The sequence below is a fragment of the Aotus nancymaae genome, unplaced genomic scaffold, assembly GCF_030222135.1.
Source record: "Aotus nancymaae isolate 86718 unplaced genomic scaffold, 86718_ANA_hifiasm-v0.15.2.pri h1tg000016l, whole genome shotgun sequence".
NCBI classification, from domain to species: domain Eukaryota; kingdom Metazoa; phylum Chordata; class Mammalia; order Primates; family Aotidae; genus Aotus; species Aotus nancymaae.
The window spans coordinates 81584599-81604207 of NW_026988428.1; the positions used below are offsets into that span (position 1 = coordinate 81584599).

A 19609-nucleotide genomic window follows, 5' to 3' on the forward strand; every position below is an offset into this window, starting at 1 on the left:
ATATATATACCTTACATAGATAGATATGTGGATATATAGAGAGAGACATATATACATCTATATGGTATAAAGGAGTGTGTGTATGTGTACAAAAATATACAAAGAAGCAGGTGGAAATAAATTTTAATACTACTGTATATGTGTACATACATGTATACACACATCTTTAGTATAAATATGTATAATAAATAATGAAATATATACTAAAACATTCATTGTTTCTCTGTAATTTATATATACTAGATGTATTAGGGTTCTCTAGAGGGATAGAACTAATAGGATATATGTATATATAAAGGAGAGTTTATTATGGAGTACTGACTCACACAATCACAAGGTGAGATCTCACGATAGGTCATCTACAAGCTAACGAGCAAGAAAGCCAGTATGAGTCTCAAAACCTCAAAAGTAGAGAAGCTGACAATGCAGCCTTCAGTCTGTGGATAAAAGTTCAAGAGTCCTGAAGCTGAAGAACTTGGAATCCGACATTTGAGAGCAGGAAGCATCCAACATAAGAGAGAAATGTGGCTGGAAGACTAAGGCAGTCTGGTCCTTCCATGTTTATCTGCCTGCTTTTATCCCAGCCACTGGCAGCTGTTTAGATGGTGCCCATCCAGATTGAGGATGAGTCTGCCTTTCCCAGTCCAATGACTCAAACGTTAATCTCCTTTGGCAACACCCTGACAAACACACCCAGGAACAATACTTTGCATCCTTCAATCCAATCAAGTTGACACTCAATATTAACCATCACACTAGACATCCAGTATATTATCTGGCAATTCTAGGAGGGAGTATGTGCATAGGTGGATGAAATAAAGTCAGTTCAAGTAAGCAGGCATTAGCCATACATGAGATGAGGCTGAAGCTATTGCATTGGTGTCCAGAGTCCAGTATCAAGACTTCAACATACAGAGAAAAGGAATCTTTGAAAGCAAGATGGGTCACTATTCTTAAATCCCTTCCCATAGCAGGAACAGGAAAACAAAGCTCTTAGCATGGAAAAAGAGTTGAGCAGAGGGAGGTGAAAGGACAGGAACTTGAGTGGATATGATACATTGTGAGGATGGCCCTTGAAGCAGAACTTTGGAAAGGAGGAAGGAGAAATCAGTAGTTCCAAGAACAAGTGAAGAAAAGCAGTGGCCATGCCTTTTGTCTAGATTGACCGTGAAAACAACTCAGGGAACAGTATAAGGGCCCTGTAGGTGTCCCTGGGACAAGAATCTAGGTTAGACTAACAGTTGGGATAGGAATAAGCATTGAACACATGTCATGAACACTAACATTCACCATTTTGGCTAGCAGATAGGTTCTGAGTTTTTTTTAAGTATAAAAAACACCATGTTAAAATAGAAACACTTACAAAGAATTTACTATATAGTATAGTAAATTCTATATAATTATTCTACATAATTCTATATATTTTTTAAAATCATTTTACAGATTAGTGGTCTTTTTGTCTGGTATTGTTGGAAACAAGTAATCCCAAATATTTACTAAATTTTCCATATACATAAAATTACCATCTTAAGGACTACAAGTATCTAATTTACTTTTTTTTCTCCTGAAATACTTAATATGTTTAAGGTCCTTTAAACAATGTGCATTAACATAATTCATCCTTTTCTCAATCACTAAAAGTCACCAAAGATAACAAAATTTAAAGCTGTAAAGGAATTTATGTAGTAGAAGCCCTTCATTTTACAGAAGAATCAGATTGTATTTATAAGAAATATGTTGCCAAATAGTAATTCATTGTGCTCTTCAGTTAATTTGTGCTTGGTAGATCTTTATAGGAGAAAAAAGAGAGAAAGAGAAAGAAATATAATAATTCCAGTGGAAATTTCTGAAATAGGTATAATTTTTTTGTTTATTCTGCTTGTCAACTCTTTGATATAGACATTAATATCCAACTCTGAAAGAGAAAATATTGGGTTTCAGATCGTTTTAGTTTAATTGGCCTTTCTAAGGTCATCGAGCTAGTAAATCTGTCTCTAAAGCTTGTGACATTTTCACCACATCCCAATGCTTTCTTGATACAGGGTCCCCTACACAGACATAATGGTGTCAGTTAGACCACCCAGAAGCATGCTGTCATCAGCTTTGCACTCTGAGATGGCTGGGTAAAACTAACTCTGAAAATGCAAAGTATTATTTGTTACAATTTATTATGATAATTCTAAAGGTGTCTAATCATTTAATCTTTTTCTAACTTATTAATGCACTTAAAAATAACTTCACTATTTGTCATCTATATCTATATATCTGTATTTCCTCTCATATTATTCATTTATACACACAAGTATATAACATATATATATTTACACACACACACACACACACACATACTCTCTCTCTCTCTCTCTCTCTCTCTCTCTCTCTCTCTCAGCTTACTTTTACTAAACTAAGTTCCAAAAATAAAAGAAAATGAAGTCAGGGAGGAAAACACATACTTTGGGGTATTATGGGAGGATATGATTGTGTTCATTTTTTCTCCTTCAGTGATCACTCTTTGGGGAGCCACAAAATGTTTCAAAAAGATACATCTGTTATTCAACTCCATCTCCAGAAAAGTAAGGAAGCTCCAGGAAAGTTATCTCGAAAGGTAAGACTTCTTTAACATTGTTTTCAGTTACCAAACTGACAGTTTTAAGGACAATATTGCTAATTTTTGAATTATTGAATTATTGCCAACTTGGAATTATACAGCTCGATTCATGTTTTGTTTGAAATATATTTATTGAAACATAATGAAATATCTTATCTAAATTCCTGATAATAATTTGGACTGACACAATAACATGAATGCATTACTGCAACCTTAGTGTTATGGACTGAATGTTTGTGTCCCCCTAAAATTCATAAGTTGAGGTCCCAGGTGACAGTATTAGGAAGTGGGGTCTTTAGGACATATACAGGTTTAGATGAAGTCATGAAAGTAAAGTCCTTATCATGAGGTGGTAAGTGCCCTTGTAAGAAGAGTTTAGAACGCCGTGCTCTGTCTTTCTCTTTCTCCCTCCCTCTCCCTCTCTTTTTCCCACTCTCTCTTTCTTCCCACTATGTTAGGATACAGCAAGAAGGAAGCTGTCTGCACACAGGAAAAGGGCTCGCTCTGACCCTGATTATAAACTTCGCAACCTATAGAACTAAGAGAAATAAATGTATGTTGTTTAAGTCACCCAGTCTCTAGGATTTTGTTATAGCAGCCCAGGCTGACTAATACATTGAGTACAATAACAAATCAGTTGGTTTCTTTCAAAGGTTCATATGTATACCTTTCACATATTTTCTTAGAAGTAAATATAGAAAATGTAAAGGGGAATCATTGAAAGCAGAAAAAATAACTTGTTTTATCTGAAGACTGTTTATGAAAACATAGCTTAAATTAGGACAGACAAACTTTCATAGTATATATAATAAAGCTTCATAGAAAAGGATGACTGTGCTTTAATGATACAGTTTCATGCTGTTAGATGTGAATTTTATTCCCTGTGTGATGTTGTGAGTTACTTCCCATTCAAATTGCACAGTATGCAGTGAACTTTGATATTTTGGCAGTTTTTATCTGTAGAATCTTCAAATTACTTGCTTTAAGCAAAAATTCTCTCGCCCTGTCATTTATATTAGGTAACAGATTTCCAGTGAATGGTTTTTTTTTTTTTCTAGTATGAAGTGTTTCATCATAAGAAAATTTCAGGTGGTACATTAGGTTGCAATATATCAATGTGGAATATAACATAATGAGGCCAGAAGAGAATTGTTTGGAAAAATCTTTTGGATCTTGTGTCCAACTAAGCTGCTGTTGACAGCTCAAAGGCTATACATCTGAAATCTCCAGGAAAAAAAGTTATAAAGGGCAACTGACTCCGTCAATATTAAACTTAAGATTCTTCAAATTGCCCTCAATGTTGAGGAAAAAATGCTGAAATCATCATATTTCTTTGGAGAATGGAGGAAGAAGATAAAATATATGATTCTAATTTGGATGCTGCTAAAATAATAACTTATTGGTAGTAATGAACAAATCACTAATATTTCAGACTCATGTGAATTAAGGTCTTTTGAAAAATCCATGTAACTATTATTCTGATATAGGTGTTGGGCATACATTTAATGTCTGAGACTTTAACATTTCTATCACATTTAATTTTTTCATTCTATAAGGTAAACACTTTTAAAAATAAGGAAACTGAATCACAGGGAGATATCAAGACTTCCCCAAGATTAAAATCATGAAACCGAGGAGCCGAGAAGTGTAAATTTCAGCACCGTCAGTGACTCTTCAGAGCTCATGTATTGCTACCAACTTATATGGGAAATATGCTCAGAATTTGCAGGATATTCTCAAAGGTTTTGGATGTGTGTTTCAGGGTAATAGGTCAAAATTCTAGTTTTATGCACACGTGTGTGTGTGTGTGTGTGTGTGTGATTTGTTTTGTTTTTCACAGCTAATATCCATGTAGCTCAAAGTCTGGGGCATGATAGATGATTAATAACTAACCATATTATGTATATATTAGGTGCCAAGTGATGTTCTTCGTGCTTTAAATGAACTAATTGACAGTAACCCAAGAGCAAAGTAATAAATACAACCATTTTTCTATCTTATGTAAATAAAAGTACTGAAAAGTTAAAATATTATTTAAATCGTTCAAAGTTGCACAACTAGTAAATAAGAGTGATGAGATCAGACAGAGAAAAACTAATCTGGCTACAGTTCACACTATATGATAATGTCAGCCAGTGCAGTTATAAAGTGCAGCTGACCCTGTCAATATTAAACTTAAGATTCTTCAAATTGCCCTCCATGTTGAGAAAAAAAGCTGAAATCATCATATTGCTGTCATCACTTTTATCATGTCCAGGGACAAGCATATTGTTATCTCTGGGTGTATAATATGTAGTTCTCATCAGAAATGCCTGTTTTTCAATATGCCATTCGGATCACAGTGGGAATTAAGTTACATGGTTTTTTTGATGCTTCCTGGTTCAACTTACAAACTTGTACATCCTACAATAAATATCACCAATTCTCAGTTAATTCAACAACTCATAGGAAGAGTATAAATGCCTTTTCTCATCTGCAACTTTTGCTCATATTTATGCTATTGTTTAAAAATGGATAATACACTTGATGGCAAAGGTATTTGTATATCCTCCATTCATACCTAAGTATTTGCTGTGTAAACACTGTGTATTAGGCCCTATACTAATATGTAGTTAGAGTAGTGAACAGTATCAATAAGATCTCAGCCCTCAAGGGTTCAGGGCATGCAACTGGCACTGATTTCCAATTAAAATCCAATGATAACTTCCATGCAGAATATGAAAACGACATTCTGTATCTCCATCTCTCCAACTCTCGATTATTTTAGGATTTTGCTTTTTGCATTACATTTCAAAGGAGAAGATATTACATTTTATTAAAACTTAAAGAATTTACTTCAAGGAACTGGGATAAGTACTTTATACAGTAAGTACAATCTAATAACAATTGATTAATTTAGCAAATAAAACTGGTTACATGCCATTTATGGTACTTGCCTTTTCTAGAATGTACAGTTCACATTCTAGTTGAGAGACAGACAATAAACAAATGTATGAACAAATTTCTTCATCTAAAATGTGAATAATAATAGTTCTTAATGTGGTTATTATGAGAACTCAGTTAAGAAATATAAATGAAAATCTTAAGTCAGTGCCTGCATCTAGTATAACTACCTATGTATTAGCTATTGACATCACAAAATTGGATGTTACACTGTGTGCAATTTTGGTCCTTTACAATTAAAAATTTAAAACATTGTTAACATTAATTTACATTTAGAAATTTATTCATGATATTGGATATATTGAGAGGGATGGACATTTGTGTGTTATATCAAAATAGTATATATGCAGTGTAATGACTTTTGTTGATATATCAACAATTTTAATATATCACAAATTTTCTTGTAAGCTTCCAATATCTATAGAGCAGGATAAACTTTAGTCTCAATGGAAAATTCTATATGCAACAGCAGAATAAAAATAAACTGATAATTGCTTTGGTTTTGAAGTAAGTTTTAAAAAAATTTCTTTCTATGATATATATGATTTATTAATTAAGTTAATATAACTCTAACAGTTTATCAACTTGTGTCTCATTTTCATAGTCTGAATTGCCATATTTAAGATAATTAACCCTTAATTTGTGTTTTTAATTTTATATATACATCATAAGGAGATAGCGAATGTTCTCTCAGTTTTATTTTTTATGGTGGTTTCAGAATTCTCTGTGATTTTCAGGATTTCAGCTATAAGTAAAACATTTATGAACAATTATAATCTTTCTAATAAAACTGTAAAATTGTCTTGATAGTATTCTTTTTCACATGAATATGACTATTATCATTATATTAAGTTTATTGATACCATTGCCTTTCAGTAGATACTTTGGAGTTTTCTAATTGTGCAAAGCATTGCAAAGCTCAATTCGTCTTAGATAATATTTTAATTTTAAATTTGATAATATTATACTGAAATAGTATAATTTAATCCTCATTTCAAGAGAATAAGAAAGTTGTTCTAAGAAAAAAAAAAAAGCAGGCCAGGAGCAGTAACTCAGACCATTAATCCCAAGCACTTTGGGAGGCCAAGGCAGGCAGATCACCTGAGGTCAGGAGTTGGAGACCAGCCTGGCCAACATAGTGAAACCCTCATCTCTACAAAAACTACAAAAAGTTGACTGGCATGGTGGCACACACCTGTTATCCCAGCTACTCGGGAGGCTGAGGCATGAGAATCACTTGAACCCAGGAGGCAGTGGCTACAGCCTGGGCAACAGAGCAAGACTCTGTCTCAATAAATAAATAAATAAATAAATAAATAAATAAAGCAGGTTGATGATCTTTGGAAATCATCCAAGGTTTCAAAATTTAAAACTCCTACCTTGATTAGCTATGAATAATTTAATATTTTAAAATTTGTTTCTTTTTTTACCTATCTAAAATTTGATCAAAAGTATTGCTAACATTGTAGATATTAATCATAAAATCAAGATTTTCTTATAACTCAGAGGAAGATACACAGGACATTACAGCAATAGATTTTTGTATGAGAAAAAAAGACTTTTCCTTTTTCCTTTTTCCTTAAGTATGGCCTCAGCTTTAGGGAAAAGTACACTATCTTTCATGGACAATTATGAGAATTTTCCTCCAGCTTTTGTTTTTTTTCAAGATCTGTTAATAATTTAGTCAAAAAATGTTTCTAATACATGTACATTACAAAGTTATTTTTCCTCCAGCATAGTGAGATACTTTAAATTTAAAAACTTTCTAGTAAATGGTACTATAAAAAATACCAAAAGTATCTCTGGAAACCAAATAAATTATTTTCTAAATAAACATGATTATGCTTCATAGAAAGATGTAAATAAGTATATTATTTATGTTCTTGCTTTGATTTTAACTTCTGAAAGAAGGCAAGTGCCAAATATTATAGTTCAAATTTTGCTTTTTATTTATACTCTGTTTTTCACTTTTCATTTTCCCCCTTCTTTTACTATCCTTTTCATGACTACAGTTTAGCTTTCTCTGTTGCAGGAAAAAGTTGTCTTGTCACTATCACACTTTCTATTTTAGCTGTCCCAGTGACTCTATATGTAAATTTCTAGAGAGTAAGACTCACATCTTCGAATCTCAGCCATTCTATATAGTGTTTTTTTTCACAGCATGTAGTCAAAGTATTGTTTTATAACAATGACCTTATTCTTTCCATCTAACTTAGCTTTCTTCTTCCTCTTCACAAAACAAATCAATATGAAAATTAATTTACCTTTGACATTGGGCCATATAAAGGTTTTCCTTCTGATGTTTTCTGTCCAAATCTCTAATAGTTTTCAAAATAGATAATGTGTGTATTGACATACAAGATTGCATACACCCCAGGCATTAAGGGACTCACTCAGATCTCAACCTTAATGCCACCGTGTGGTGAAATCGTGCAATTATGATGAGATACTGCATTCTCTGCACACTTGAAAAGGGTTTTCATGAATGCTCTGTTGCAGGAGAGGTAGTCAAGAAGTTAAGGTATGATTGTGTGTGTGTGTGTGTGTGTGTGTGTGCGCGCACATACAGGTGACAGGAATATTTTAAGATGAGTAGTTCATGCTTATATAGGAAGAAAACAAAATGCCAACTAACTCCTAGAATTTATACCTACCAGTAATTGTCATTAATTAGCATAATTTAGTCCTCACAAAATGGAAAGCTCCCTTATACTGACATTTTGGTGGCAAAATGTGGTGAAGCTGAAAAATGAAGGAGTTGATTATATGTCTGCCCACCCATCTGGCAAAATGTCAGGCTTTACACTGCTATGGCACACATGGCATAAATGTGAAAAAAGTATGTGCACATATGTGGGAGAACTGGTGCCTGAAAATCTGCCTTCCTACGTAGTAAAAGAAATTAATGTTAGACCTTGGTGATGCCATGATGTTTTTCAACTGTCTTAGATTTATTCTCAACCAAAGCTAAGCTTTCTGCTTTACTATTAAAAAGGCTTATATAGTTAAAGAGCATCTTGTAAGGTCTTTAAGACAAAGTATAAAAGTAATGAATGAAGGTTATGAAAATAAGTAAATAAAATGACAGCAGGAAGTTACAGACCTATTTTTATTTGGTACTCATTCCTATTCACTCTATAAATATTAATATATTCTGCTGTCTACAGCATGAAGATGACCACAGCCAGTTTTATCTGAACCAACTTCTAGAATTTATGCATATTTGGAAAGTATCCAGGTAAGGCATTTTATATTTGTTCCAAGGGTACTTTCTGATTGAGTTCTCACATGTCAAATCTCAATATTTTTCAGTTGATTGTAAAAACTGTCCTTTCACTGGGACTGTGGAAGCTATTGTAATTTTAATAGGCATCTCTCTTTAGCAAATTCTGTTAATAATTATCCATTCTTCACAGTCATTCAGATTTATTTGAAGAGCTACTAACACTTTCCAGAGCATTCTAACATTCATTTTTTTAAGAAAATCTCTGCTTCTGGTTATTACATTTTTAAAGACATGTTTTCCTGATTCATTTTGTGAATTTGGGTTTGCATATATCACTTAAGCTCCTTGTAAAACAATTTTAATACTTTGAAGGTAACCATCTCTTACTTAATTTGTTTCTGAAACTCCCTGACAATAAGCGGTGTATCATAAATAGAGGAGTGTAAATTCAAATTGGAAAACTCAAGTGACAACAAATGAACATTTCATACTTCATTCTTATATCTAAATGTATGCATGTATTATTTGGAATAATAGACTTATCAGATAGTTAAACTGGGAGTTTGAGTATATCTGCAATTAAGGTTGTTGTGAGCTGAACCAGTAGAAAATGTAATGTGGAAGGTACAGGTCATAAATCTCTAAAGTAAAGCCTTATAACATATGAGCTAAATTTACAATAGCAAAAACATGGAATCAACCCATGTGCCCATCAGTGATTGACTGAAAAAAGAAATGGGACATATACACTACAGAATACTATGCAGCCATGAAAAGGAATGAGATCATGTCTCTTGCAGTGACATACATGGAGCTAGAAGCCTTTATCCTCAGCAAACTAGCATAGAAACAGAAAATGAAACAACACATATTCTCACTTGTAAGTGGGAGCTGAACAATGAGAACACATGGACACAGGGAGCAAAACAACACACACTGGGGCCCATCAGAGACGTGGAGGAGGGAGAGCATCAAGATAAATAGCTAATGCATGTGGGGCTTAATACCTAGATGATGGGTTGATAGGTACAGTAAACCATCATTGCACTTGTTTGCCTATGTAACAAACCTGCATATCCTGCACACATTTCCTGTAACTTAAAATAAAGTTAAGTTTAAAAAATAAATAAAAATATGAGCTAAAATTTTTTTAGTGACTATGTTGGCTAATGATTTTGTGAAGTTATTATACATTTACATACATTATCTCATCTAATTTTTTCTAAAATTCTGTGATAATTCATACTATCCTGCTTCAAAATCAAAGAAACTGACCCTCTGAGAGGCTAAATAATTCACCTAAGGCCATTCTGGTCGTTAGTGGCAGGACTAAAATCAGATTTGCCTGAAATTTACAAAGGACATTTTCTTTCATTAAACTATTGTGTTTTTCCATGTGCACCTCTCTGCCACCCTTGCCCCTAAAAGTATCCATTTCACTCCATAAAATCATAGAATGGCTAGGACTAGAAAGGACTTTAAACATAGTCTAACACAAATTCTCATTTTATAGTTAGTTATATGATTCCGGTACAGATTTCTGTCGTATAACATATAAACAAGGTCTGTAGTTTCCTTTTTCCAAAATAAATCTTTCCAAGGGTAGGGAGAACAGAAAGAAAGAGAGAGAAACAAGAGCATATACCTCAAATATGAGAAGTTTTTCAAAAAGCAGGAAGTCCTTGGGACACCAAGGACTATTTTGAATGACTTGGTGGAGGGTTGTCGTACCTTTTAAGTCACTTCTACCTGGAGGACAGAGAGGCAAGCCAACGCTGTGACAAGAGAGTGAGAGAAAGAGGCTTTCCTTCTGTTCTTGTCTTACTCCTGTCATTGCCTGCCCCCTAGCAGACATTTGATGGTCTTGACCAGTGTGTAATTGCAGGTGTCCAGAGGGTTAATTCAGGGCAAAGCAAAGAGTAAAGGAAATATGTCTGGGACAGCTTAGCTTCAGACTTTACTCCACCACCCCTCCTTCCAATCCCTGCGCAATGGATTACAGTCTGAGGGGATGCCATCTCCCAGTGCTATTTCTTCTGTGCTAAGGAAACTAAAACAGAAGTTCAAAAACTTGGCAACTGTCACACAAATATTTAATCCCATAGCCATGACTAAAACCAAGTATTCAACTCTCAATCAGTGCTTATTCCACTTCCATTATGTTCTGATCCTTCCCCTCTTATCTTTCTCAAAGGGAATCTAACACGGAGACATTCTCAGCCTCACAAAGGACACTGTAGAACTTTAATTTCTGGGATACAGTGCTTCCCTGCCTGCCTTCCTCAGAACACCTTATTGGGTCATCAAAAAAAATCAAGCACTGGATGGCAAGGGCTTTGATTTCAGCCTTTCTCTTTTATGACTCAACTACCTCTTAGAAGTTGAGCAAATCACTTAAAAACCTTCCCTAGTTCCTAGTAGATTTTTTCTATAAAATAGACACAATATACAAAAATAAAGTGCTGAAGTGGATACATTCTTGGTGGTACTAATAGTTTTAGGTTGTATATAAAAACACTGCCATTCTCCAAATCTTTAGTTATTATTTTCCTCCTCTTTCATTGACTTTTATGTATTTCTATGCATTTTGTCTTTGAGCTAAAGTGATAATGTAGAAAAATGAGAATACAGCTACTGTTAAAAAAATGGTGTTTTCTAAGTTGTATTTTTGAGTTGTGTAACTCATTATTCAATTTAATTCAGGAGGTTTCAAGACAAATAAGAAGGTAAAGTCAATAATGTTTGGGAAAATAATTTTTGACCAGCAAGGCTTAGAAGAATTTCTGCTCAAATTGCATGTTTTCTCCCTAAGCATAGATACAGCTGGAGCAATAAGAGAAGCTTAGGAAAGAAAAATGCAGAGGTTTGGTGTCAAAGACAACCCCATCTATTATAAATATAAGCCATTAATTCCAAATGCAATTCTCTACAAGATTTTGCATACTTAATATTTCTTGATGTTAATATATGCCATTATCTGCTTATGAATCCCTTTGCAACTTACAGTTTGAATTAAGAGTAGTTTTACATAATGATCAGCCTTTGAGAGGTTTGGTTAATTTATCTTAAGTTCTTTGGAGTTCTAAGATTTTCAAATATGTTTGTAGTCTATCAAGTTATACAAACTTTATAAGGCACCCTTCTGGGATGTTTTCAAAATTATGTCAACAATAATCATTGTTATACCATGCCAATGATAGTATCATGGGCAAAACAAAATTTGTGATAAATGTTTGTGTTAAAGATAATATAAATTTCCCCACCCAATTTAAAACAAAGTTTCTATTTTTTATTTTCCAGACAATGTCTCTTAACTCTCATCAGAAAATATGACTTCCACCTGAAAAAACTATTGAAAACCCAGGTATTGACTTTTGTTACTTTATCCATCAATTCAGTAAGCATTTTTAAAGCATCTACTATTTTTCTAAAATGTTGCAAATTTTGAAGATGACAGAAATGAATACAGCAGAGGATCTACATTTAAAGTCTGTCATTTCAGCATGGAAAAATAGACAAGTAGAAAGACATATACAGTAAAGTGCTACAGCTGCTGAGAAAGACTTGTATGTATACAAGCTGCATAAGAAAGGATGATCAGTTTTATCCACTTGAGCTGAATGTTGACAATTGAGTACTGTATGTGTCTCCCATCCAGAGAGGGGCGTTGTAAAGGAAGGTAGGGAGTAGGGATAACTTTCAGTGAAGAACAACATGAACAGAAAAAAGAGTCAGCAACAAGCCTGGTGTGATTAGGAAACTATGACATTGAAATGCTTTGAAGTTAGTGTTCAAAATTAGAGGCTAGAACAAAATCAGATAAAAGGAGCAGACAGGGGCCAAATTATGTAGGACTTTATGGACCTTTTATGGCCAATTTTATGATTTTCTACTTTGTCAGCTGATGACATGAAGCCATTAGGCAGGGTAGTAGAATGACTGATGGATAATTAGAGGGACATTTCATTAGCCCAAAGAGATGATGAGGGCATGGACAAACACTCTACTATATGGATAATACGAGGGGACAGATTCATAAGAGGTGAAAATGTACAATTTACATGATTTGGTGAAATTCTATGTGCCTAGAATAACTCAAAATTCCTGTCTGCTGACTGACTTTGTGGAAACATCAATTCATTATAATAGTGAAGAGAGAAGGTAACATGGCAGGGGAAATGATGGATTCAGTACAAGGCTACTAAAATTTGGTTACCTATTGGGTATTGAAGTTGTAATCTCCATTAGGCAGATTATTTCTTATGGCTTCTTCTTCCAGGGAACGTTTAGCATTCCACAGATAAAACATCATATTATTACAGAATATTGTGAGTCAGGGAATATTTTTTAAACAAATAACTTCTTTGTTTCTGTTAAATAATTAATTTCTGATATACTTAAAAGGATATATATCTCAGTAACTATTTGTAATATCAAAAAACATGAAATATATCTAAAAATAATAAATTCTATTTATTGATGTAGATACTAAAATCATATGTGAATTCCATATGAATATCTAAAGACATGGAGATTACACATACAAGACTTACGTTTCTCTCTAAAGTGCAATCTTCTCACCCTAATTCTATTTTTTCTGCTTCAGCCTGGTCTGAGTCTGGAAGTTTAAAATGTGGAATGTGAAAAGAATCCACAATTAGCTTGTTTTAAATCTCATAAAAGTGTTATGGTTAGTACCTCTAATTCAGGCTTGTGATAGTCATTCTTTCTCATGTTGAATGTGAAACTTACCAGATTACTAGGATATATTAAGACTTAACTCCTAGAGTATTTTTGTCTCTTTACTGTGTGTAGAAATACTTTGAGGTTTGGTAACCTACTTATGAATGAATTTTAGTTATCTAAATGTCTCAGCACTTTCACATATCATAGACATCTTTTTTCCATACACAAATTATTGATAATTTGTGACAGTTCTTAATTTCTAAATTCAGAAGTTTGATCTATTACTTACATATGAAGCCTCCCATATTTCTAGTTTGAAAGAAATGATTGACTATTGTAAATTTCTCTAACATGACTTAAAAGTTGGCAAAATACCAAAGAAATACTGTCTTTCTATTATCATTGGCAAATTGCAATCATCACTCACAACTAAATTATTTTATGAATAGGTCATGGTGTATGTGATTTTCCAGATGAACTCATTCAAAAACAATGAGCTCTTTAAATGAGATTTTTGCCTATGAAGCATCAATAGTAAATATCTTAGAAATGAGGACAGACTATGATATTATCAGTTCACAATTTTATACTTTCTACTCATTTGACAAGTACATTAAGTAGCATTTCATCATGTTCAGAACAGTATCAACTGGAAAAATAATGTTTTTTTAATATCTCCCAAACTTGGATTATTACACGTGATTTGAAAAAATAAGCATGCAGCTGAATAAGTCAGACATGAATGTTATTGAATAATATGACTATTTTAAAGTACCAACTATTTTCTTTCCTCACAATTATTATTTCAACATATTTTAGATGATTCCCATTTTAGGCCAGGCATTCTGGCTATTACGTTAAATGGCTAGTTTTGTATATAATTTACAAAGAGCTTTTTCACTGGACATTTTTTCCTCCCTTCTGTTTCATTAATAACCTGAATTACAGGGAATATTTTTTAATTCATTCTGTATTCTTAATTTCATAGAAATTGAATAATATGAATTCAATATGAATTTCAGAGAAATTAAGAATGGAAAAAAGAGTATCTTCCCTCCAAGATATTACTGAATGCTTACTTCATGCAGATCATGAAACTATTTTCTCACTGAAACCAAGAGAAATGGTAGTTCAAACCATACTCTGAAGTTGCCAATGATGTAGTTGGAGAGACAGCATATCCACATAAATAAAACACACAGTGGTGTCCATACAAAGCAAAGCAATATAAAACCAAATCATAGCCTAGGAGAAAGAATCAACTTCTGATTTAAAATTACTTCTTCCTAGTAACCTCTAATACGTTGTCTCCAAAATTCTTTATTAAAATGCCAGTCAGAATCATGGTAGGAAATCCCTACCATGGATAACAAATTTACACTAGAGTCTAGTAACTGTTGAATTTGTTGTAAACTAGATGGACCACGGTTGAGGAAAATCAGTTCAAACATGCTTCAAAACATGAGGCTAAGCTTCATGAAACATCTATCTCGTCAGAAAATAACTGAGAACCCCTAAGTCCTTCTACCGTCTAGCCCATGACTCAGAGGCTATACCAAGGAGATAACCAGGAGAATATGACATCTCTAGTATTCAGGTTTAAGTAACTCCGTAAGAAAGGCAAAATAATACTTATTTCACACTTGCTCAAGACCAAAGTCTAACTGCATTCATCTAGAGAAGAAAGAAAATTCAATATATGAGTAGAAAGAAAGAGGACAGATAGGGATTTTATATTTAGCTTCTTTTAAACTGAAGCTCTCTTGGTTACAAGCAAATCTATTGTTAGATTTTCAGAAGTTCCAACTTCAAACATTATTTAAGCCTAATGGCAGTCTAGGACAAAATTTAAGAGCAGAGATTCCAAAGTCAGATAAATGTATAAGTCAACCCTCCACCACTATAGAGCTTCTGTATTCAACCTTCCTCGAGTTTATATAATTCGTCACTACAGTGAGGATAATAAATATAAAATAACGACATTTTAAATAATTAATGTAATAGTGGATGTAATGTGCTTAGTATAATATAGTGACTGGGAGACAAAACATTTTTAAGAAAACGTAAGTGCCTGTGTTACTTTATTGCTATTACTGCTGTTGTTTCTATCACTATCACTCAAATAGAGGATTGTATAGGGTCCAGAAGAAAATTTTCACCAATTTGCATTTAGAATATAACATAAGAAAAGGTGGGAAATGAGCAAAGAAGCATAAGAAATTTGGATAAAATGAATAGCTAACAAGGGACAGTTGCAAGGTTGCAAAAGAAGTCAAAGAAATAAAGTCAATAAAGTCAAAGCACAGGAAAATGAAGCACAATTGCAGAACTGAAACCTACCTTAGAAGAAATAAAGGGCAGACAGAAACTTCTAAAAGTCAAACCTATCATGTATAGAGCACTCTCAGACTTGAAGAAGTATAAAAAAATTAAAAGTAAAAAGTAGATTCTCAAAATAGAAGATAATCACTAGCCAACATAATTTGGGTTGCTAGGAAGATGGAGAAAACTAGAGGGTTTTGTGCAAGGGAATAAGATGATCTGACATTCTACTGGTGATTTATGTAGTGAATTATATAATACATGAAGAACACACAGTTAAAGATAAAGAAAAGGGATTCTTATTAAACAATAAGTTAAGTAATAAAATATTTTGGTATCGTATATCTGTTTGCCACTTCATGTTTCCTCTCCTCTCTGTAAAAGGTCTTATTTGATGAAAAGTATTTTGTAGCTTTTCTTTATCATTTCATCACCAAAGTTTGCATCACATGGTATATTTAAGTAGAAAAATTTAAAAAGATAGTACTCTTTTAAGTAGAAAAAAGATGATATACTTTAAGTAGAAAAAAGATGGCATGCTTTTCTCCATTGCATAATCTAGCAACTTTGTCAGAAACAATTATCCACACATGTGCAGATCTAGTTCTAGCCTCCCTATTCTGTTTCACAAATCACATGACTCTCCAAATGTCAGTCCACATTGTCTTAATTACCATATGTTCAAGGAAAGTCTTGATATCAGCCAATATAGGTTCTCCAAAATCATTCTTGTTAAAAAAAAAAAATTGGTTATTCTAGGTACTTGGCTACAATTGCATTGAATATATAGATCAATGTAAGGAGAATTGATATTTTAAAAGATTGTATTTTCTAATCCATGAGAGTCCAATTTAATCTGATCTATTTCTTCATCTACACAGGTTTCTTAAATCATTCAGCAATGTTTTATAATTTAGCATAGCGATTAAGCATAGTTTATTAAGTTTATTATGTCATGTTTTTGTCTGATATTGTAAATAATATTTTTATATTATTTTCCAGTTGTTTGTTAATATGTGGGAATAGAACTTACTCTCATATATTGACTTTATATACTATGTCTTCTTAAAATCGCTTTTCATGTCTAAGAATTATTTTTTGGATTCCTTAGGACTTCTACATATACAATCATGTCATCTGTGAAATAATTTTGTTTTTTTCTCTTCGGTCTATAGTCTTATTATTTTTTTACTTGCCTTATTATTTAATTCTTGCTGAGAGTCTCCAGTAGGATTTTACTAGAAGTGGTAAGAATATAATCCCTGCCTTGCATTCTCTGAGGGAGAATGTTATAGTCTTTTATCATTAATTATAAAGTTATTTGGAGGTTATGTTGTAATATAAAAAGTTAGTTATCTTTTACTAGGTTGAAAAAGTTTTTTTCTATATCTCATTTACTAAGAGTTTATATCTTGAATGGATTATGAGTTTTGTCAAATATTCTTTGTGCATATATACAAATGCACATATGGTTTTTCTCTTTTATTCTTTTCAAATTTTAAAAATCTTTTTATTACTGGCATAACTATACTTACTAAGAATTTATAATCTTTTTCATATGTTTCTAGCTTCAATTAACTAATATTTTGTTAAATATATTTGCATCTATATTTATGAGGGATATCAGTTTGTGTTTTTATTTTCTGATAATATTGATAAATTTTGGTATAAGAGTAATGCTGGCCTCATAAAATATTAGATAAGCTATTATTATCTGTGCTTACAGTGGAACCTGTGGTATCATGACGTTTTCCTCCGTGTAGAATCCTGCTTCATCCTCAGCTTTTGACAGCTCCTGATTGTCTGTGCCAAAGAGAGGGTCTCTCTAAACACTGTTGTCACTCTCCCAGCTGTACCCTATCCTTGCTTATTTATTATTCAGTGCTAGACCTATTTTGGCACTGGGGACAAGGGGGTTCTGTGTTGTAAAGAACCAATCACAGCGTTCCTGCCCCTCCTCATGGCAGCCAAACTCTGTCTTATATCTGCAGTTAGTTGTGTGCAGCAGCGAGTTTACTGCTCCTCATCCCTGACCTCTAATTGGTGTCCAGGTAAGATCTTGGACCCAAGACAAGTTTCTTGGCATTTCCCCTGAAGCAAAGGCCTTTTGCTTCCAACCTTCCTTCAACAGCAAAGGAGCTTCTCATCTATGACCTACTTCTTTTCCAGAGACAAGACTTTCGTTTGTTACTTCTCCAGAGCAATGGGTTTGTGCCTGGTCTCAGGGTAATGCAGTGTTTGCTGCTCCTCCCCCTGCAGCTTTAGAGTTATGCGTCTTATGTCGAAAGGATCCACAGAAGTGGACAGAGCCCCATAACTGTCCCCCAGAAACAGGTGATTACCTACACACTTGCACCACAGAATATGACTTCTGTTTACTGCATGGCCTTCAGTATTTTCCCTGAAAAACTGGTAGGCGTCCATGGAAAACAGCTTGCAGGAGATTGTAAACTCCCCATGTGTCTTGGGCTTCCTGATATTCCAAACTGACATGCTAGCTCATATCTAGCCTTTAAAAATATATTAAAATTTTAGCTGATTTTGTCTTACCCATGTGTATGGTGACCACCTCTTTCTCCTGTGCTCTGCCAAAGGTTGAACATTTCGTGTGCCCCATCCCTCTTTGGAGCAGTTTTCATTCTTTGTAATTTGGTTTACTTGGTCACTTTGTGACCTCAGATCTCTGCGAGGTTCAGAAAAAGTTATAATTTTGCATATTATCTGGCTTTTTCCATAGTTACAGAGATATCAATCTATATTTTTTGTTTGTTTGTTTGTTTGTTTTTATTGTACTTTAAGTTCTGGGATACATGTGCAGAATGTGCAGGTTTATTACATAGGTATACATGTGCCATGGTGGTTTGCTGTACCCATCAACCCGTCATCTACATTAGGTATTTCTCCTAATGCTCTCCTTCCCCTTGCCCCCACCCCTGACAGGCCTCAATGTCTGATGTTCCCCTCTTTGTATCCATGTGTTCTCATTGTTCAGCTCCCACTTATAAGTGAGAACATGCAGTGTTTGGTTTTCTGTTCCTGTGTTAGTTTACTGAGAATGATGGTCTCCAGCTTCAACCATGTCCTTGCAAAAGACATGAACTCATCCTTTTTTATATTTTAAGACAAGCTGCATTTCAAAGCTATTTTTAATCTTTAAGGAAAAAATAATTCATATTGGCACTAACTACTGAACCTGGAATGAAAAGCATTCTAAATTCTCAATTTGTCTCCAAACTCATTAATTGAATTTGATAATTTTCAGTGTGTCTAATATAAATAGAAACTCATTAAAGTTTATATAGAATCTGGAAGATGGTAAGTTGTTACATGGCTGTTTAAATGCATACTGCTTTGCTCTCCACAGCTAAATAAGAGAGGGGAAAAATAAACCACTTATGCCATTTTGTTTGGTTTTTCAGAAAGATGCAGGGAAGAAAAGATTGTTACCAATCTTTTCAAATGTTCAAAATATTTTTCAAGTATGCTTATTTAATTCTAAAATATTAGCATATGTTTCCTTCAAAGTCCAGGACACATCAACTATTTCCTAAGATAAGCTTGGAATGTACTATGTAAAATAACATCACGACCTTATTTTCAGTCACTAATCCAAAGAAGTTAGAAAGAATTTAGAGGCAGTCTCATCTAAACTCCTAAGCAATGTAAAAATCTTTCTCTAAATATCCCTGATTGCTCATATACCTGAATCGGGAGTGCTTTTTTATTCAAAAGGCAGCCTACACAGTTTTTGGACAAATAATTTTAAAAGAAATTCTTCTTATATTGAATCAAAAGAACCTCTCTAGATTTTCTACCATTTGTTC

General features: G+C 33.4%; 1 protein-coding gene across 2 annotated transcripts in view; it reads left to right on the forward strand.

Annotated features, from left to right (window-relative positions):
* PIK3C2G (phosphatidylinositol-4-phosphate 3-kinase catalytic subunit type 2 gamma) overlaps nt 1-19609 on the forward strand; it is a 419361-nt gene that overhangs the window by 73116 nt on the left and 326636 nt on the right. For both annotated transcript variants that reach the window (XM_064377719.1, XM_064377720.1), the window contains 3 exons: nt 2503-2605; nt 8719-8789; nt 12078-12141. In XM_064377719.1, coding sequence (XP_064233789.1) covers nt 2503-2605; nt 8719-8789; nt 12078-12141 — 238 coding nt within the window. The remainder of the gene's footprint in view (nt 1-2502; nt 2606-8718; nt 8790-12077; nt 12142-19609) is intronic.